Genomic DNA, 22,986 nt, shown 5'->3' with positions numbered 1-22,986 from the left:
TTTTCCGATTGCCTTAACGCTAGAAAACGGTGGAAATTCTAACCAGAGGTCTGTACCTCTCGTTGGGTCTGCGCGGGATTGAAAAACTTCATAAAATGTAAAAAAAAAAAAATCGGGGGGGGGGGGGGGGGGGGGGGGAAACAGCCAAGTGCTCGTCATGGACAGCTATTATGGGAGTGCTCCATCCGAAAAACAGCCCAAGTGCTCGTAAGGAGCGTCCTTTATGGATGTTCTTCACTATATACAAAAAAAAAAAAAAAATCAAACAGGCTCCGATACTGCAGGCTCTTTTTTGGACCCCGGAATAATAAAAACGTCCTTTTTGGCCGTGCTTCACTCAGCTGAAAGACCTGGAAGTCTCTGAGCCAATCACAGTGCATCTAGCTCAGCTGAACGCGTAGTGATTAGCTCAGGGACTTCCAGGTCTCAGCAGAGTGAAGCACTGCCAAAAAAGACGTTTTTATTATTGCAAGGGGGGAAGGCGGCCAAAATGGGTGCCCATCCAAAAAAAAAACCCCGTCCATTTTGGCCCCCTTAATAATAAAAACGTCTTTTTTGGCAGTGCTTCACTCAGCTGAGACCTGGAAGTCCCTGAGCCAATCACAACGCATTCAGCCGAGCTAAACGTGCTGTGATTGGCTCAGAGACTTCCTGGTCTCTCAGCTGAGTGAAGCACTGCCAAAAAAGACGTTTTTATTATTGCAAGGGGGGAAGGCGGCCAAAATGGGTGCCCATCCCCCAAAAAAACCCGTCCATTTTGGCCCCCTTAATAATAAAAACATCTTTTTTGGCAGTGCTTCACTCAGCTGAGACCTGGAAGTCCCTGAGCCAATCACAACGCGTTTAGCTCGGCTAAACGCGTTGTGATTGGCTCAGGGACTTCCAGGTCTCAGCTGAGTGAAGCACTGCCAAAAAAGACGTTTGAGCTGTGAAGAAGTTGCAGGAGATGTTTCTTTTTTTTTTCTTTGCAGCTCCTCCTGGCAGGCAGGCAGTCTGAGCAACTGCCTGGGTGGAGCTAACCATGCTTCTGGGACTTGTGAAAGGCTTTGAAATGGATCAGATGAGTTTTTGTTGTTTTTTGAGTGAAGGATGTCCATTAAGGACATCCTTGGCATGTGCAGAGCAGCCAGCATAACGCTTGGTTGCTCTGTGCATGCTTGACCGGCCCACTGGCCGAGTGTTTACCGATAGAATAGAGAATGCAAGTGAGCTACAAGGAGTAGCTCATTTGCATTCTCTTTCCTTAATGCACGCCCGTTCCTTACGGATTCGCTAAGGGAATAGGTGAGGGAAGGGCTCTAACGATTTTTTTGTGCATCTTCCCCTCAGTCTTAGACCAGTGATTTTCAACCTTTTTCATCTCGCAGCACATTTACAAGGTGCAAATATTATCAAGGCACACCTCTAGAATGTAACCCATCCCCACCCATACCTGTAACCTTCAGAAGTAGTTATTTCATTTAATTATGCTACTAAAATGCATTAGAGCACCAATGTACCTGTTATTTGGAAACTGGAATAAGATGCACTGTTACAAATTCCTACACAGACAACACATGCCAGAAGAATCCTTTACCTCAGTTGCAGATGCAAAACACGACTCTCACCCGATACAAAGCAGGGGACCTCAAAAAACATGCAGATAACTGAAATCAGAGATACAGGACTCTGCATGTCATGCAACACCAGAGAAACAGAAAGAAATGCATGTCCTTCTGTACAGTGCAAAAGAAAGCCGACAGATGTAAATTCTCAACACCAATATAATTCAATCACTAAACTGAAAATAAAATCATTTTTCCTACTTTTGTAGTCTGGTGATTTTATTTTTCCAATCATCTTGTTCCCAATCTTTGGTTCTGCTTTCGTCTGTCTGTGCTCCTCTGTTTTCAGGGGCCTCCTTTCCATCTGCAATTTCTTTTTCACCTGCTGCTCTCTGTCTTTTTGATACTGATCTTTCACATTCAGCTTTCTTCAATTTCTTTGCCTCCTTCTCAAATCTATCTTGTCTCCACTCTTCCCTTCCCTATATGTGCAGCCAGTCTCCCCTCTTCCCTTCCCTATACGTGCAGCCAGTCTCCCCTCTTCCCTTCCCTATATGTGCAGCCAGTCTCCTCTTTTCTCTTCCCTTCCTTATATGTGCAGCCTGTCTCCCCTCTTCTCTTCCCTTTAAGTGCAGCCTCTCCCCTTTTTTCTTCCCTTCCTTATATGTGCAGCTTGTCTCCCCCTTTTCTCTTTCCTATATGTGCTGCCAGTCTCCCTCTCTTCCCTTCCCTATATATACAGCTTGTCTCCTCTTTCTCTTCCCTATATGTGCAGCTTGTCTCCTCTTTTCTCTTCTATTCCCTATAGGTGCTGCCAGTCTCCCTCTCTTACCTTCCCTATATATGCATCTTGTCTCCTCTTTCTCTTCCCTATATGTGCAGCTTGTATCCTCTCTTCCCTTCCCTATATGCGTAGCCTGTCTCCTTCTCTTCCCTTCCCTATATGCGCAGCCTGTCTCCCCTCTTCCCTTCCCGTTATATGAAACCTCTCTCATCTCTTCCCTTCCATGTATGTGCAGCCTGTCTCCCCTCTTCCCTTCCCTTTATATACAGCCTGTCTTCCCTCTTCCCTTTATGTGCAGTTTGTCTCCCCTTTTCTCTTCCCTTTATGTGCAGCCTGTTTCCCTTTTTCTCTTACCTTCCATCTCCCTCTCTTCTCTTCCCCTATATGTGCATCCTGTCTTCCCTCTTCCCTTCCATTTATGTGCAGCCTATCTCCTCTCTCCCAAGGATCTAATCTGTTTTCCTACCTTCCTCCTCCCACAACTCGGGTCAAAACGAAGGCCTGGTCTAATACTTGCCGGCAACCGCAAAGTTTGAAAAATTGCAGTGGAGAGGAGAGAGACCCAAGAGGTGGGAGGAGGAAGATCACACAATCTGGAGGGGATTCCCTGTGGCACATCTGCAGAGCAGCTGCAGCACACTGGTTGAAAATTGCTTTTAGACTTTGAAAAAATGAAACGTACTTCACTTCTGCAATTTCCAGATGATAAACATTAACTATGCTTTTCCACTTCCTTTTATTATCAAAAATTAGCATTTTTGAAAGTACATTTTTACTAAATATTAACAACTACAAACCTTACGAAGGCACCAGTAACAATTTTTCCTATTCCAACCAAAACAAAAGAAAAACAAATGTCCCGTGTCAAAAGTGGTACACTGGATATACCAGTAGGAAAATAAAATTACGCATTGCGGAACATGTTAGCAATCTAAGGATTCAGAAATGAGAGGCTCCCCTTGTGGACCATTGGATTGAGAAACATCACACGATAATGGATTTAATATATACGGTGTTAGAACAGATAACTACATCCTATGGTGGGAACATAGCTAGAGTCTTAAAACATAAAGAACAACGGATCATATTCCAGTGGAACACGCTTACCCCTAGTGGCTTAAACCGGGAGATTGAGTGGCTACATGAGTGATGTCAAAAATACGTCAGGACTTTGGAGGATTTAAACAGGGCGCAGGCGCCGGCGTTTCCATAACGGTTGCATTTCGATTGAGGTTGGCATTCCACCTCAGAGGTAAGCCAACAAGGAATATAATGTGCACAGTCGTTGGATAAAAGAGATATAATTTGTAAATGAGCAAATGAAGTATCAAGAATAGTGTTGAGAACAAGATGAGAGCAGAAATGTAAAAGCGGTATTGGTCTTTTACTATTTCAAGGTACGGATGAGGGAATGCACTAGTCTTGGAAGGCATTCAGCATGGTTCTCTTGAAAAGCACCTGATGCGAAACACACGTGGTTTCTCGAACTACAGCAGATGAAACAACGATTGCAATTAAGACTGTGAAGGATTGGAGTTTTTAGATCACGTTTTTGCACAATTATTGGAGGAAGCTGAGGCAGATCGATGCATGGAAAATCTACAGGAGCTCTGCACGCATCAAAGATCTTCAGCCCCAAGCAAAGTTTTTTTGCTTGAAAAGTTTTTTGCTTGAATATTTTCAAATAGACAAAGAATCAGTATAAACAGGGGCTGAAAAATAACCATAAAAAGAGTGTTGAACGGAGAGAGGGAGGGCAGTGCGATGATGTATAATAAATCATACATTGTGCAGTAGACCAGCCGAAGCACGATAGTATATCACTGAGCACTCACATATCGCTAGAATATAGTATAGATATACAACTATCTAGTGAAATGCATAGATGATCATAGATATAGAGCACAGCATAGAGAAAAAAGAAAAAAATTGCTTACAATTTCTACAGTATTGATTTCTTTTTTTAAACCCAAATGTTTCCCATGATAGCATTGTGCATATTTTAATTAGTTTTTCTGTACAAGTTTTGCTTGATTTGTCTTTATTTGAAATAAAAAATTTTATTTAGCACACTTGTCAACAAGGAGCGGGGCTAGGTGGGGGTGGGGGGCCCCACCAACCTGGTCTGCACAGGGCCCTGCAATTGCTAAGACCAGCCCTGGGCGAGTGTGACTAAAGAAGGAAAGGAGACTTGCTAGCCTAGGCTAACCCTGATTTTCCGTTCATTGACACACAAACAGGGAATCAAACCTGGAAGACACGCATGGGCCAGATTAAGGAAAGGGATACTGCTGCAAAAAAGAGTTAAATACGCACTGACTGTGAACACAGATATCTGCGTATCCTCCAACCCAAGAGGGCCTAGGGGAGCTCTGAACAAACACTACTCAAAAACCCTTGGATGTATCAGCTCTAATCCTTATTGATTCCAAATAGGCCATACATTTTATGCCCCCACTCGCAGATGGCTAAGCGTCATTTAGAGTTCGGCAGGGTTATCCCCAGGGAATACTGAAGGAAGGAGGAAACAGCCAGCCTACAGGAAGAAGGGAGGTATTCTTCCTGCCCAAGGTAGAGTCAAACTAACTAAATAGAAAGGCAAGATGGGTCTCAAGAAGAAAATCATGCCTTTTAGACAGAACAAAGATCTGCAATGCTACAACAGCGGCCTCAATAAGGTATGGAGCTGTGCTCTACCTTCAAGATAAAGCTGTGCCCTACAACCTGAAATGAGACAATGCCTCACACTTAGAGGTAAAATGGAGCACACAACAAAATCTAGCCTAGTCCCATACAAAGAGATAAAGCTGTTCTGTAGATCCTAAGACGTAGCCACACTCAGAGATGAGAAGAAAACCACATACAGAGGTGGTACTGTATGGTACCTGCAGCGATGGAGCCATACTCAAAGATCAAGATAGAACCATGTTCCTCCTCCAAACAGAGAGCTGTGGATCATAATCACAGATGGATCGCAACTCCTCATGAAAGGGTAAACTGAATCCTATGAACAGAGAGAGAATAGCATGAAACGGCACCAGACTGTAGAACTAGAGAAGTCGATGTGCTCCATAAATAGAGAGTGTCTATGTGCCAGACCTACAGAGGGCAATGTGCGCACCAAAGACAGATGGATCTGCACTACCTCCAGTGATAGGTTAGGCCTCCACAGTCAAGCAGGGTGAGTAACCTACATCCTGAGGAGAAAATATGCTGAAGACGCAAAGATGCCATCATATTCAAAAGCTCGGAATGGAATTAGGGCCTGACACCAGAGATAAGGCAGGCTGAACATTGATAGAGGAACTGTGTTCCACCTCCTAAATAGGAATTGCGCTGCACATCTAGAGATAATCTGTGCACCACTGCCATACACATAGCTGATCTACATCCAAGGAGGGACTCATGCTGGAGAAGCAGTAAAGAAACTACTCTTACTGTCCAGAGAGGGAACTATGTTCGAAACACAGAGATGGAGACATGACTCACATCTTTCTCACTTGAGAGATAGCGCTATGTGTAAAATTCATAGATCGAGCTGAGTTCAACATCTATAGAAGGAGCTGCTCCACATGAAGAATGGAGCTGCGTTCAACCTGCAGAGATAGACGTGTGTTGAGTGTTCAAAGATAGAGCTGCTTTCAAGGATAGAGAACAGGCTGCTCTCAACCTATAGAGAAGGCGCTGTGGTCAACATGTTGAGATGGAGCCGTGCACAACATCCAGAGAAGGAGCCATGTTCAGCATTCAGAAATAGAGCCGTTTCAGGGGTTATAGGAGTATGCCCTTACAGGATATTCCAAGAGGCTGACCCCAAGGGGCAGACTGAAATAACTGTTAGCAGAGGATCGCCGGAAGACTGGTGTGATAAAACACTGCACAAGGCTACTGCCCCTGAATAGGCCAGAGGCCTCAGCCACAGCACAGCTAAGGAGCTGCTACTACAATGCCACTGAAGAGATCGCTACTACTAAGCAGTCGATGAGGTGGTCACCAAAGAGATGACCTAGGGCATACTGCACCGCATAGGTGAAGAGGCAGTTGTTACCCGGTAGCCTTAGAGACAGAATGTACTGCAAAGATCCAAGAGGCTGGTGCTTCATCGCAACCCTAAGGCTAGAGATACAGTCAAAAGGTGTTGCTACCGGCTAGACCACAAAGCTGAAGAGCAATAAAGGCTCAAGAAACTGCCACAACTATGGAGCCGAGAAAGGCTGAAGTCCCAATGAAGACAAAAGGGCAGCTGCCCCGAAAAAGGCCACTCACCCATTTGGAGGCTAAACTGGAAACGTTATGCAACTCCAGAGTTGACGTCAAACAGCCACTGGAGAAAAAGCAGCCATGAGGCCCCCCATAGAGAGATGCCAACACAGCAATCCAACAGACCCTTGCTGCATTGAAACCCCAAAAGGCACTGTCCTAGTACAACCAAGAAGGAGAACTTGTATTTGTGTGTGTGTATGTGGTGGGGGGGGGGGTGTTAGGAGGTTCTTCAAGATGGGTGAATGTGATTGAGGGAGTCTTCAGAGGGAATGTGATTTATTTGGGCAGTTCCTTATTTTAAGTGCTGGCCCCTTTAAGAAGCAGTTGGGCGCACCAGGTTACAGCTTTGAGGCCCAATGCTCCCAGGTTGGAAAAAATACCACCAGCTTTTTGATGGCATTATTTTTCCAGGAATAACACGACTTGAGGTATTCACTGCAAGCTACGTTATTTGATTTACATAGTTCTGAACCTGAATTGCATGCTCTGCATCCCATGGTACCTAATATTATTGCACCTTACATTAATAAAATACAAGTTATTGTCCTTTACCACACATAAGGGGCATAAAACACATCAGGGCTGTAACAGACTTTAAAAACGAATTTCCTGAATAGGCAGCCCCAGAATTAAACATTACTTATCCATTTATAGTTAGGACTGGATTTGGATTTTTGATTTGACCAAGCCCAATACAAGTGACATAAAATAATTCCCTGTCCCCAGTGTGCTTACAATGTTTTTGTGCCTGAGGTAATTAAGGGCTAAGTGATTTGCCCAAGATCATATGAAGTGTCAGTGGGATAAGCAGGATCTGAACCTTGGCTTCCATGGTTCACAGCCTGCTGCTCTAATCACTAGGCTACTCCACTACTATTTATGTCTTCTTCCTACACAGATAAACTTATCTGGATGGCAGCTGAACAATGCTGCTATGTGGATAAATTTAGATCACTTCACTGGAACCCCTCCAGTTGCTCCTTTTACTAAGTGGATACATTTTGGACCGACATCAACTAATCCATTCAAAATGTATGCATTTGGTAGTCCAGCATATTTTTTCAAAAGCATTTGTGATAAGCACCCAGTATGGTTAAGGTTAATATGTGGGACTATTAACCTTAATGATTCGAAGAGGTTTGTTGTTCTTGTCCTCTTACTAATCTTTTCTTGGTATCAACAGGTACATGACCTTGGCCCAGTCATGGTGCCTGTGAATTTATCTTGGCAGAAAGCTGCAGAAGTTTGCCCACTGCACCTGATTTTTGTTGGTTGCCTCCCATCAAGGTACAGTCAAGCTTGGCCTTGCTTATATAGTAACAGTAAATGATAGCAGATAAAGACTTGCATGCTCCATCCAGTCTGCTCAACAAGGCGGCCAGAGTTATACCTGCATCCATCTATGCCATGTTTAAAGTGTGAAGGTTATTTAAGTTTTGCTTTGATTTCAATCGTTTTTATATATTAGGGTCTTTTGTGATTATCACATGCATTTTTGAATTCCATCACTGTTCTTGACTATACCATCTCCACCAAGACAGCATTCTAGGCATTTACCACCCTCTCCGTAAAAACGTATTTCCTAATATTATTCCTAAGTCTGCTACCCTGTAACCTCAATTTATGTCCTCTAGTTTTACTGCTTCCTTGTTTCTGTAAAATATTTGTCTGTATATTATTATCTTTCAAGTATTTATTTTTATTTAAAATGTCTGTTTATAATTATTTATGGGTCCTTTTACTAAGTTGTGTTAAGTGCTAATGATCACTTAGGACTAGATTATATAAATGGTGCCTAAAAAAATTGGCGCTGAAAAAAATAGCACTTAAGTGCTGTTCTATAAGCTGTGCTTAACTTTAAGCGCAGTTTATAGAATAGCACTAACACCAGAAGCCATGACTACATTTAGGCGTGACCATACCATATTATGAAATATAGGGGGGGGGGGGGGGGGGGTTCTAGTAGGCACGTCCTGGTTTTTTTTTTACTTTTTGTAATGTCATTTCCTAAGAGTATATCTGTGCAGCATTTGTATTCCGTGTTTCTCCTTCCAGCAGCACCATCTTTGCGACCATACAGGAGGTGATTTTTTGCAAAGCAGCAGCATGAAATGTGAGAGGGCTCCTGAAGAAGGGGAGTTTTCTCCAAAACAGACCTCTGTAGAACTTGCTAACTCAGTGTGGTGATTGATTCATCATTCAGATAAGATATGGACTTGTATTTTGGTTTAGAACCATTTTCATGACTAATGGATGAGATTTTGGAATCACATACATTTTGGATAAGACTACAGTTCCAGTATTGAGGATAGCGTTTCTTTAAAATGTTTATTATTATTCACTGGATGTAATATTGTGCACTGATCACACTAAGGAGCCCTGCAATGGTGTGCTGCTTGTTAAGATCTAGGAAATTAATGGGTCTCAAGCTAGTAAATATTGAGCATTTTGGTTGTCAATATTTCCGCTAGTAAATATTGAGCATTGTGGTTGTCACAATTTCCACAACATGACTCATGTTACACATTGAAAGTTTCCTAAAAATAAAATGAAATATAGATTTTTTTTTTAATCAAATAGATTTTTTGGTGACATTCACTATCCAAAGTACTTTGTTGCCCGTTTGGGAAACTTTTTTCAGAGAGTTTGTTTTGCTGTGCCTGCACTGCAGATCCCACGCCTCTGTTTGTTAAAATGTAATGCAAAGAAGTGCAGAGTGATACACCTGGGGTGCAAAAATCCAAAGGAGATGTGCAAGATAGGAGGCGAGAGACTGATAAGCACAGCTCAGGAGAGGGACCTTAGGGTGATGATGTCTGAGAATGTCAAGGTGGTGAAACAATGTGACAAGGCAGTGGTCACGGCCAGAAGGATGCTGGGCTGCATAGAGAGGGGTATTAACAGTAGCAGAAAGGAGGTGTTGATGCCCCTGTACAAGTCACTGGTGAGGCCCCACTTGGAGTATTGTGTTCAGTTATGAAGATTGTATATTGCTAAGGATGTAAAAAGACTTGAAGCAGTTCAGAGAAAAGCAATGAAAATGGTATGGGGTTTATGCTACAAGATGTACGAGAGGAGACTTGATGGCCTGAGACGTATACCCTGGAGGAAAGGAGAAACAGGGGTCAAATGATACAGACATTCAAATATTTGAAAGGTATTAATATACAAAACAAATCTTTTCCAGAGACGGGAAGTTGATAGAACTAGAGGACATGAACTTAGGTCAGGAAGTACTTTTTCACTGCGAGGGTGGTATGCCTTCCCGTAGGAAGAGATGGAAATGAAAACGGTAACAGAATTTAAAAATGCGTGGGATTAACACAAAGAAATCCTGTATAGAAAGAATGGAAATAAAAAAATTTTGTAGTGCTTAGATGGCTAGTCCAGTCATTGGGAAGCAAAGCCAGTACTGGGCAGATTTCTACGAACTGTGTCTTTATCATGGCTGGCCAGACTTAGACGGGCTGGAATGGGGCTTTGATGACAGCACCAGTAGTTAGAGAACAAGGCCAGTGCCAGGCAGACTTCTACGGTCTATGACCTAAAACTGGCAAATCAAGATCAAGTATGCATATGTAGTATGACATCATAGTTTATGCTATGTTTATTTTGCTGAGCAAACTGAATGGACCATACAGGTCTTTATCTACCATCATCTACTCGGTTACTATGTATGTAAATGCCAAAAAATCATGTATAAGAAGTTTTGTATCCTCAGCTTTTATAAAAGATACACAAAGCCTGAATATCATGTAGAGAGGTTATGTTATGTTTTTCAATAAGGATGAGTTAAAATTTTAAAGGAGACAGAGAAAGTTTTAAACTAGAACTTGGGGAAAAGCCAACAGTCCTTCAGGAGTGGCTGGTTTGGAGTAAAGTATCTCCTAGATAGCATTGCTGAATATACATATAATTTGAAACCATCAAGCGTAAGCTAGAAATGTGAAATTATATGTTCTCTATGTGGTTGAATAATGACTGATATTTATACAAATTCTCTTTTACCCTCCTCGGCCACCTGCACAAGTAGTTGGTACAAAGAAGGTGGACACTCTTAGCCTGTGCACTTTATGCTAATTTTCAAAGAGGTCACTCTTTGAAAATTAGCACAAATTATGCAAGCTAACAGCACCCGTGCACTTTGCAATAATGCAGGTAATTTGATAACTGTTTCCTAAAACGTAGGGCTTCCCTCTTCATCAGGCACCATTACCAGAAAGGTAATTTTACAGGAAATGAAGAAATAAAATAAAGGATATGTCATCATAGTTTTCATCAAGTTTTTATAAAGTGGGTTATTAAGGGATTTCATTGCTTGTTTAGTTATTGAAAACATTTGTTTAAAATCCTGGTTTTGTTTTTGAATATTTCATGTAGCAGATCAATTCAAAATACAATCTGATCACGTATGGTATTTTGACAATTTCTTTTTTTTAAATAGAAAAAGCCACCTGCAAAGCATGATCACTCCATTTCTAAAGAAAACGCATCCATTTTTAGCATGCAAACATATTGAACACCTACAGGTATAACAAGTGCCAAAAACTGGCTTTATTTAGTACATATTAAGTGACATCATGTAGACTACAGCAGAGCATTTGTACTGTATCAACTGCAGAGATTCATGGCTCAACAGGCAGTTCCTGTAAGGTATATATGCCCAAACATGTATCCTACCTTCAATAGTAGCACTGCTGTTATGAGCTGGGTTTTAACTTCTATGTGGTCATACTTAACTTTGGAAGCTCCTCTTGCACTTTTTAATATAACTACACATCCATTAAAATTTATTTTTCAACAAACTTGCTATACCGCTAAGGGCCTCCGCCTAGGCATTAAAGTGGTTTACAAAATAGAAGTATATTTAAGGAAGGGAAGTAACGGGATGGGTAGGTAGATGAATGGAAGTATAAAATTAAGAGAGAGCATGCAAGAGGAAGAAGGAGCTATGACGGAGGGAAGGAGGTAACAAAGAGCTTAAAGCAAGTTTAAAATGTAAGAGTTGGTAGATCCATGCATGTTTGAACCTGGATAATTTCATTGGCCATCTGATTTCAGAAAACCTTTAGAATGTAACATACTGTGGTCTTTAATTTCAAAAAGATTTACATGAAGCCTTTCCTCCTGGAGAGGCTGGAAGCCTTTCCTCCTGGAGGGGCTGGAAACCTGTGTGTGGAACCCATTTAGCATGAATCTTTTAACCCAAGGTGGAAGTATCAGTGGTTATCACAGCTGAAAACTGCTAAATGTAAAAGGCCATGTCCTTGGCCCATATTGGAATAGGAAAACTGACCAAGAAAAGGAACCTCTGAATTCCTCCAAGATAAAGATGTGATCCTAGAGTCCTTGAATGTCATTATTCTATTAGATGTTCAATGTTATATGAACTATCGGTCTATAATACTGAAAACTACTAGATATAAAATAAGAGGAAATCATTTACTTTAAAAGATATTAGAAAGAATTTAAAATGGGAAAAACTGCCTGAAAGGCAGAAACCACTGTCTACTGGCTCTACCGACAATGGAAAAGAACTACTGCTATTACTACTTATCATTTCTATAGCGCTATTAGATGTATGCAGTGATGTACACTTGAACATATAAGAGACAGTCCCTGCTCGACAGAGCTTACAATCTAATCAGGACAGACAAAAAGGACAAATAAGGGATAAGGGAATTACTTAAGGTGGGAATGACACAACAGACATGGGTACTGAACAAGTGACTAGGGGTTAGGATTTAATAGCAGCTTCAAAAAGGTGGGTTTTTAGCCTACATTTGAAGACGGCCAGAGATGAAGCTTGACGTATTGACTCAGGAAGCCTATTCCAGGCGTACAGTGCAGAAAGATAAAAGGAACGGAGTCTGGAGTTAGCAGTGGAGGAGAAGGGTATAGATAAGAGAGATTTATCCAATGAATGGAGTTCCTGGGGAAGAGTGTAGGGAGAGAGAAGTGTGGAGAGGTATTGAGGAGCTGCAGAGTGAAAGCATTTGTAAGTCAGAAAGAGGAGTTTGAACTGTATGCAGAAATGGATAGGAAGCCAAGGGAGGAAAGGGCTAATATGAGCATAGCAGCACTGGTGGAATATAAGTCATGCAGCAGAATTTTGAAGAGATTGAAGGGGAGAGAGATCATAGGCAGTCGGTGGCCCAACTGTTTGGGGAAGCTAAAGGGGGCGGGGTTAGGGGTGGGGCCAGGGGTGGAGCTTAAACCCATAATTGTCTGATCACACACAGAAAAAAAATAAATAAAAATAAATGTCACAATTAATACCTTTTATTAAATTTAGATATTAGTTATGTATCATATGTTGAAGAATAAAGTGGTTGCTCAAAGCATATACTAACCACAATCGCTCAACTGCAAAACACTATGCACAACTTTGTGCAAAAACACACTCAGAACCTTACTGTACCATAAATATTACACTGGGCAGAACCTAATACACCAATATACCACCCATACGGAAAATGCAGACCGTCAACAATATTGAAACAAGGGATCATAATTTCACAATTCTCATGTAGAGCCACAAAACATCCTAATTCATGTTTAATGTGGGATAAAATGTCATAAATAAGTAAATAAACTTTTAATGTTGAACACCTAATTCTCAAAGTGGACATATTCCAAACACTATAATGAAAATAAAATGATCTTTTCTACCTTTGTTGTCTGGTGACTTTGTTTTTCTGATTGTGCTGGCCCAGTATCCGATTCTGCTGCTATCTGTCCTCTTAACTCCGTTTCCAGGGCTTCCTTTCCATTTATTTCTTTACTTTCCGCCTTTCTTCTTCATTTCTTGTCCTACATCCGTAAGTAAAAGCTGGGTCCTCCGCAAACTTGACTGTCCAGTGGATCCAGCTTTTGCCTATTTTTTTCATCCATGTGCAGTTTTTCTACTCTCTTCCTTTTCCGTCATCTCATCTCCTTCCTCACTCCTCCCTCCCCCTCCATGTCTAGCAACCCTCCTCTCCCCCGCCCTCCCCTCCATCAACCCATGTCCAGCAACTCTCCTCTCCCCTGCCCTCTCCTCTCCCCTTCATCCACCATGTGCAGCAACCCTCCTCTCCCCTCCCCTCCATCCACCCATGTCCAGCAACCCTCCTCTCCTCTGCCCTCTCCTCTCCTCTTCATCCACCATGTGCAGCAACCCTCCTCTCCCCTTCCTTCCATCCACCCATGTCCAGCAACCCTCCTCTCCCCTGCCCTCTCCTCTCCTTCCACCATGTGCAGCAACCCTCCTCTCCTCTCCCGTCTGCCCTTGCTCCCCGATAGGCAGCCCTCGTTTCCTTCCTGCCCCCCCCCCCCCCCGCCGTACCTTTAAATATTATATTTTTGCTGGAGTTGCGGGCAGCGCCGGCATTGAAGGCATCAGCAGGCTCATCTCGGTTCCAGCAGCCTTCCCTCGCAACAGTCACATGATGGCTCCGCCCTCGCAGAAACAGGAAATACGTCAGAAGAGGGCGGAGCCATCATGCGACTTGCGAGGGAAGGCTGCTGGAACCGAGATAAGCCTGCTGCCTGCTCAACGCCAGCAAAAATATAATATTTAAAGGTGCGGCAGGCAGCGGCAGGGGGGGGCAGCGTCGGTTGGGCTGGGGAGGCTTAGCCTCCCCAGGCCTCTTATACGGGGCGCCTATGAGACAGATGGCTTAGTGGGAGACCTGTGAGAAGCAAGTTCCAATAGTCTCAGCAAGAGGTGATAACAGTGTGGATAAGGGTTTTGGTAGTGTGCTCAGAAAGGAAGGGATGAATTTTTGGTGATATTATAGAGAAAGAAATGACAGGTACTAGAAGACTGTTGGATATGTTTAGAGAAAGAGAGAGTGGAGTCAAAGATGACCCCAAGGTTAAGAGCTGATGAGAAATGGATGATGAGAGTGTTATCCATAGAGATAGGGAAGAAGAGAGGTGGGTTTAGGGAGAAAAATAAGAAGCTCAGTCTTGGTCATGTTTAGTTTCAGATGGCAGCAAGACATCTAGGCAGGATGATACTTTGTCCTGGATTCCTGCTGAAATTTCTAGTGTGGAGAGGTAGATCTGGGAGTCATCAGAATAAAGGTGATACTGAAAACCATGGGATGAGATCAGAGCACCAAGGGAAGACGTACAGATGAAGAAAAGAAGAGGTCACAAGACAGAGCCCTGAGGTACACCAACTGATAGGATAGAAGTGGAGGAGGACCCACCAGAGCATACACTAAAAGTGCGATGGGAGAGATACGAAGAAAAACAGGAAAGGAGCCATGAAATCCAAGTGAGGACAGCATATTAAAGAGTAGGCGGTGATCAACAGTGTCAAAAGCAGCAGATAGATCAAGAAGGATGAGGATAGAAAAGAGACCTTTAGATCTGGCAAGGAACAGGTAATTGGAGACTTTAGCAAGGGCTCTTTTAGTTGAATGAAGAGGTTGAGAACTTGTGCAAAAAGATTCTGACCATCAATGTGTAACTGCAGGAGTGTGAGTCCGTGGGGAACATTGCAGGGGGGGGAGTGGTTTGCTTGATTCAAAATTTGCAAATTAAGATTCTGAGTGACCACCAATGCCAGGGATGTGACTGTGACCATGGGGCCCCTGGAAGCGCGAGGTCCTGTGCGGCCGCCCCTGCCTAAGACCGGCCCTGGGAACTGCTTTATTTATTGAACAGATCTATACCTTGCCTAGTCACTTAAAAGTTCAAAACAAGTTACAATGAACATTCAAAAGTCTCAGGACAATCTAAGCATGGGAGACCAGTGTCGAGAAATAACTTAACAAGCACAAAATATACAGATAGAACATTCAAAAAGGTTTGCTAATCATTAAGGGGGGCAATTCTATAATTGGGTACCTCCATTTAGATGCCCTGAGTGTGGGCGGTAGGACCCTATTTTTTAATGGAACTTAAGTGTCTAGGTTCTATTAGAGAATACTAGCGTATTAAATATGACCAAAACCGAGCTTCTCATTTTCCCCCCCAAACCCACCTCCCCGCTCCCCCCGTTTTCTATTTCTGTTGATGGCTCTCTCATTCTCCCTGTCTCCTCAGCTTGAAACCTTGGGGTCATCTTTGACTCTTCTCTCTCCTTCTCTGCTCATATCCAGCAGACCGCCAAGACCTGTCGTTTCTTTCTTTACAACATCCGTAAAATCCGCCCCTTTCTTTCCTAGCACTCTACCAAAACCCTCGTCCACACCCTTGTCACCTCTCGTTTAGACTACTGCAATCTGCTTCTTGCTGGCCTCCCACTTAGTCACCTCTCCCCTCTCCAGTCGGTTCAAAACTCTGCTGCCCGTCTCATCTTCCGCCAGGGTCGCTTTACTCATACTACCCCTCTCCTCAAGACCCTTCACTGGCTCCCTATCCGTTTTCGCATCCTGTTCAAACTTCTTCTACTAACCTATAAATGTATTCACTCTGCTGCTCCCCAGTATCTCTCCACACTCGTCCTTCCCTACACCCCTTCCCGTGCACTCCGCTCCATGGATAAATCCTTCTTATCTGTTCCCTTCTCCACTACTGCCAACTCTAGACTTCACGCCTTCTGTCTCGCTGCACCCTACGCCTGGAATAAACTTCCTGAGCCCCTACGTCTTGCCCCATCCTTGGCCACCTTTAAATCTAGACTGAAAGCCCACCTCTTTAACATTGCTTTTGACTAGTAACCACTTGTAACGACTCGCCTCCACCTACCCTCCTCTCTTCCTTCCCGTTCACATTAATTGATTTGATTTGCTTACTTTATTTATTTTTTGTCTATTAGATTGTAAGCTCTTTGAGCAGGGACTGTCTTTCTTCTATGTTTGTGCAGCGCTGCGTATGCCTTGTAGCGCTATAGAAATGCTAAATAGTAGTAGTAGTAGTAGTAGGTTCTATTAGAGAATACTAGCGTAACCCAGAATCAGCAAGCGTAACATTTGGTGGAGCAGGGCATAAATGGGGCTCCTATGGCTGGTGTAAGTGTGAGTGCCTAACATTTAGGTGTCTGCACTTATACCTTCCAAAGAGCTTAAGTGGTAGCCCTACCTATGTCCTGCCCATTTGTACGCCTACCTTGCAAATACATACTATACAAGATAGCTGTGCATTTACAGAATAGTATTTAGGTGGCATACCAACACATGTGCACTTAATACATGCAATGGGTGCATAAAGGTTAGCGCCTAGTCTACAGAATTGTCCTTCACACTTCTGCCTAAACAGGTAGTTTTCAAACCCTTTTGAAACACACAAACACTTGTTATGGCATTTAGCTTGTAAAAGCTTAGCCAGGTAACTAGAAGAGCGATTATGCACAATTTTAAATACCTTAAGTAATGTCTTATATTTAACTCTAGCATCTACAGGAAGGGATCACAGAAGAATATTTGCTTCAACACCATCACCAGATGTTCTGCACTATCTGAATTGCCCTTTGTTGAAGCAGGCAACCTCCAATAAATTATGTTACAATAATCTAGGTAAGATTGTATTAAAGCCTGCGATACCATATGGAACTCCTCCTAGGGCATGAGAGCCCACAGACAGCGCACAACTGTAACTTTATGAAAAACAAATTTCATCACTCTCTTAATGGAATATGGGTCGTGCATTTGATAAACTGTCTTTCTGTGGTACAACCAAAACAGTTTACATATTAATGGGCTAGATTCTACATATAGCGCCTTACAATCGGCACTGTAAAAAATATACCTAGGTGCATTCTATAAACTACGCCTAAAATTAGGCACAGTTTACAGAAAACACCTAGTGCTCGTCTGCATGACTAAATTTAGTCATGGGCATTTATGCCTAATAAAACTTGGTGTAAAGGCCTATGCCTGAGTTAGGCGTGAACTGTGTGTATTCTATAACAGTACACATAGATTTTAGAAATGCCTATGATCCGCCTATTTCACGCCCCCTTTTCAAATATGCAACTTAGATTTTACGAACATTACTTGACAGAATTCGATTAGACAGTTCTGAGTGTAAATTCTAATTAATACCAATTAGTGTCAATAATTACTTGTTAAGTGACAATTATTGGCACTGACTGGCTTGTTAAGATAATTAAGTTGTGAGCGCTAATCAGAATACGACCTGATTTGCACATGCAACTCAAGTCTCACTATATAGAATCCGGGGGTATAATACTTATGAGGATAGACAGGGAATGTTGTGCAGTAAAAACTCTGGGTAAAAGTGAGTCAAAACTGGGTATCAAATTTAAAATACAAGAGAATGAAACAAGTATTTTTTCTAATCTTTTACCACTGCTTTTTTCTATCCATTTCTTTTATGTCTCCTCTCTATTTGTCTATTTTGTTGTCTTTTCAGTCATTATTATCTTCAAATTTGTCCTTGTTTTTCTATTTCCTATAATCTCCTTCTCTTTCCTCTTACTATTCAAAACCAGCTTTCATTCCAGTTTCTCTCCTCCTTCTTCCACAATTTTCTTCTTCCTTATTTCTCCCCAGCTTTCTTTCTTTCACTCCTTTTATCACTCACTCTGTCATTCCATCTCAATATTATCATCTTATCTCAGTTGATCACTTTCCAACTTTCTCATCCACCCTTCGTTTCTTCTCTGTATTCCACTTTCATTTTCACTCAGCCACTCCACCCATCTTAAAGCACCCTTGTCCTTTTTTTCATTTCCTAACTCTCTTGCCTTTTCTCCATCTTGGCACTCACCATCCCAGCCCACATCTCCGCTCTGAAGTGAAAGCAGCAGAGCAGGCAGACAATGGCAGCAGACAGGAGAAGTAAGAGTGTGGTGCTTATAAGACCTGCGATGACCATGCCTCCAGGCAGAGCTACTACAGGCACATTGAGTTGAGTTTCCTGTGTTTGTGTTCTGGAGTTGTGCCTGCAGAAAGATCCATGGTCTCTATTTATAGCTTTGGTCTTTACCATTACCATTCCCTGCCAGCACCTCTCTTGTCATTTGTTCTGGTGGCTTTTTACCAGAGCCACAATCCTATCAGTGTGTACAGCAACGTCCTTTTCCAATCAGAACCTTAGGAAAAGGAAATAAAGTGAATCTTCAAATAATGCACTTTCCTGTGTAGAGAACTCAGGCTCCTGCACATAAAGGATGCTGCCAGAATGGAAGATTGTTGAACTGTTACTGACATAGTATTAGTTCGATATTCACTGTAAAATCAAGTTTTGCCTCATTTTTTTGCAATAACTCACATAATCTCCTGGGAAGTCCTAGACACATAAGCACACAAGCAGTTGCCCTTCACTAACCTCATTAGTTCTTCCACTTTATCATCTACGTCCAGGTCCTCTTCTGATGCTTCAAAACTGTACGACCTCTGACCGATGCTGTTTGTGTGATAGCGAGTGGGTGACATCTTGCCGTTGGACGTTGGTAACCTCTCATTGCTTTCCCTCCCATTCTGATTGGTAGTGCAAGGCTGTGGGGAGGTGTCACAACTATTGCTTGGTGAGGGGGACATCCCACAATGCTGTGTCTGTGTAGAAGCTGTGACAGTTGAGGACGTTGCTGGGACATTATTACTACTGTTGCCATAGGAACTACCTCCATAGCTAGACCTTCTCCCAAACTTATCACTGTGTTCTTGATCGAGCCGGTCCAAGGTGTCCAAAGCATGGAGTATTTCATGTTTGGTCATTCCAGTACGTCGTAGGCGCTGGAGTAGGTCTATCTGTTCTATGGTAAATCTGGGTTCATCTGTATAATGAGACATGGCTTCCAGCAAACTACAAAATAAAAAATTTAAGGCAGTTAAGCAAGATATACAAAACGCTCTCTTCGCTACATAGCATGTGAACACAAAAAGATGAATGGGCTGTGTAAGAATTAAGCTAACACAGGTATCTTCATATCACCCAAGAACAAATATTCTGATAACTACATGGTCTTTCACTATCTTAGTGGTATTCTAAAACAGTCAAAAAAAGAAAGCATTACAATTCTTACATAGCATCTTTCTTCAAAGCATTTTGGAATACAGTAGAATTATTACCCACTTATATTTGGTACTCTATTAAAGGGCAATTCTATAACATATTTGCTCACATTTACACACACATTACATGCATAAATGTTTTGAATACTATATTTATTTACATAAATGCTAGTATGGCATCTAAGCGCTATTCTGCAAATACCCGCTTAATTTACACAGCGCATATTTGCAAGGGGAAGAGCATAGATGGGTCATAAGCTGGGTTCCAATGCACAGCCCCACTCTGCAACAATTCCAGTACATCAGCTCTTTGGCTGGCATAAGAGTACCTAGGTGTGTTGATAACAGATTATGCTAGTCTTCAATAACAGAACCTAGGCACCTCCAGATGCCTAATCAGAAGCTCCAGTTACAGAATTGCCCCTCTTAGAAGGTAATTTTAAAAGGCACGTCAACTGGTAAAACAACATAAAATGTGCAGAAATAGCCTTTACAAAATCATCTGGCTATGTATGTTAACTTATCTGCATTCAACCTGTGTGCACATTAGTTAATCCAATATAAGCAAAGATAGTCTTGGGGAGGAGTTAGTGTTGACACACATAAAGGATAATTCTATAACAGTACGCCTATTTGTAGGTGTCAAGGAGGAGCCTATTCTATAAAGAAAAGTACATATCTACTTTCCTTTCTAGAATACTAAATGTAGCAGGTCAACTGTGTGCCTGTGTTTTAGGTGTAATCAATTACATCAGCCATAGAAGTGGTGTAAAAACTCGCACCTAGATTGCGAAGAAACATATGTATAGAGTGGCATTTTATAAAGGATATTCAAATTGGAATTGAGACTTCTAGATCTGTATATCATAGAGGCCATGAAAAGGTGAAAAGCATACATATTTCTAGTTTTTATTTTAATATTGCTATTTTGCTTTTCTTGAGCTGGGAGCAGACTTAAGAATTGCAAGGGAGCTATAATGTGCTTTTTCTGAAAACTACCCTTCTAAGGTTGTGGTTTGACATTTGGCCTATGCTAACTTGTGATAAGTTCCTGGTCAGCAACTAAGACAGACTCCTATGACTAAGGACATCTGCTGTATCCAGATAAACAATCAAAAGGAGAAGTGGGTGTGGGTAAAATTGTAGCAATAGCACGAGGGTGGGGGTAGTAACAGGGCAACTTTACCCATTATCTAATGAAAACTTATGCTTATGCGCATGACAGGCCCTGTTAATATAATGAAGGAATAAATGATAGAATTTGATGGAACGTGTTGGAACACGATTCATCATAACAGGAAACAGAATATTCTGGAAAGATGCATATTCATTAGGTAGGAAGGGTAATTATAATGAAGAAAGGAAGAAAAAGTATTTAAGAGGAAACAAAACTGAGGATGGCGAGCCTCGGTGTGTCCACTAGCAGGTGGACATATTAACAGTTTATGTGCCTTAACATAAATGTTAAAATTAACCATTTTAGAAACATAAATCTTTATTTTTCCTTCAGCGTCACAGTGTCCAGTTGTTCTTCTCTCCCCCCCCCCCCCCCCCCCATTAGCATGGAGGCACATGATAAGGTATAGACTACAAATCCCTAAAATCCTGTAGCTTCCCTGTATTAGGCTCTTTAAGAGCACATATGCAGCTTCCTGTATCTTATGAGACTCACTGGGCAACTTACCCCCCCCCCCAAGTCTGTAAAAGTTAGTCTGTTGCATATCGCCTCCTTGAACTGAAACTGCCTACGCTGTATTCTGTTGTATGATCCTTTCAAGCTACTGTGACTCTAATAAGTTTTCACCAATATAAAGTATAAACAGCATTGCTATTCAGCATGTGACTGAAAATCTCCCAGCCTCTTTTGCTTGAGACAGAGCTGGTGGAGAACAGACTCCCAGTTTGCAAGGCAAATATTCTTGTCCAGCACATCTGAACTGCAAGTTATTTTTGCTTGTTCAATTACTGCATTAAGGAAGATTTGAGTCTTCTCATAGTGATGTTCTATACTGTGGTTTAAACTGCATGCCAATCACCCAGTGAGAGGACGGAACACCAGTTTGGCTTTCAAAGGTGGGGGTGGAGGCTGGGATATCAAGCCCTGAGGGGTTAATGGGGCAACCTCCCCTAATCCATGTAGTAGGAGCACTTTCTTAAAACCTATACATCCTAGGTGGCAGAAGTAAATCCTGAGGTCTATCTGTTAGCAGATTCAGTTCTCTTCTGAAATAAACGTTCATTTTTTTAGGCTCATCCTAGACCCACTCAAAATATGCCCACACCCCCTTGCCATCTGCACGTTCTTCAATTTTAGAGGTGCATATCCTGGCTTTGTAAAATCAGAATGTAGTTGTTAATACAAGATAAACGTTTAAATGCTGGTTTATGCATGCAGAAAACACAAATGACACGTGTAAAATAAGCACCTTAGTATTCTATAATTTATTTGCTTAACTGTGCCCATTCTCTGCGTAGCCTCTGCCCATGTGTATATCCACCTGCAACTATGTGCTATTGCATTTAGGCACCAGGTTATATAACAGCATATAGCTGGAACATAGGCATTCAGCGGTATATGTGTGCACATACATGTGTATATGTTGGTATGTTCGGTCATTTACGTACATTCTTGGTGCTTAAAAATATGCACACTATTGTAGAACACAAGAATAGCCATATTGGGTCAGACTGATGGTCCATCTAGACCAGTATCCTGCTTCCAACAGTGGTCAATCCAGGCCACAAGTACCTGGAAGAAGTAGTATCATCATTCCAGGAGTGGCCTAGTGGTTAGGGTGGTGAACTTTGGTCCTGGGGAACTGAGGAACTGAATTCAATTCCCACTTCAGGCACAGGCAGCTCCTTGTGACTCTGGGCAAGTCACTTAACCCTCCATTGCCCCATGTAAGCCGCATTGAGCCTGCCATGAGTGGGAAAGCGCATGGTACAAATGTAACAAATAATAATGCTACCGATTCCATGGCAAGTAGCATTTTCCCTCCACATCTGTCTCAATAACAGTTATGGACTTTTCCTCCATTTATAAAGAATGTATGTATGAATATAGAATAGTCCAGTAAACCTGCACATACTAAATAGCAGCTGCATTACGTGTGTTGGTATTTTCCAAGGAGTAGTTTTCAAAGGAAAGATCTGTGCATAATTTCCTTTAAAAAGCTGTGTAACGTGCATCACAGATAAGAATGAAGGTGTCAGAAAACCAAGGGAAGCAAAATCAAAATTAAAACTTTACTGATCTAGGGTCATCTTAAGAGCCATTTACGTCCAAAAAATAGAGGTTTAGGCATCTAAATGGATTGTTACACAACAGCTTGATGTATGTGCAGTTAAAAGTATGCACGTAATGTCGATTCACAAATACTTTTACGAGCAAAGCGTGCAGGCAATCCCAGCTGCATAGTGGGAGTGGAGTTAAGACTTATGCACATACTTTCAGATTTTCAAATAGGCATACAATTTT

The 22,986-nt window shown here is 42.0% G+C and overlaps 1 protein-coding gene across 4 annotated transcripts in view; it reads right to left on the bottom strand.

Annotated features, from left to right (window-relative positions):
- The window catches only part of HMBOX1 (homeobox containing 1), a 303,546-nt gene that overhangs the window by 203,887 nt on the left and 76,673 nt on the right, over positions 1-22,986 (bottom strand). For all 4 annotated transcript variants that reach the window (XM_030198707.1, XM_030198708.1, XM_030198709.1 and 1 more), the window contains exon 2: positions 18,820-19,296. In XM_030198707.1, coding sequence (XP_030054567.1) covers positions 18,820-19,283 — 464 coding nt within the window. In that variant the 5' untranslated portion in view covers positions 19,284-19,296. The remainder of the gene's footprint in view (positions 1-18,819; positions 19,297-22,986) is intronic.

This window comes from Microcaecilia unicolor, chromosome 3 (assembly GCF_901765095.1).
Source record: "Microcaecilia unicolor chromosome 3, aMicUni1.1, whole genome shotgun sequence".
NCBI lineage: Eukaryota > Metazoa > Chordata > Amphibia > Gymnophiona > Siphonopidae > Microcaecilia > Microcaecilia unicolor.
This window is presented reverse-complemented; position numbering and strand designations above follow the sequence as displayed.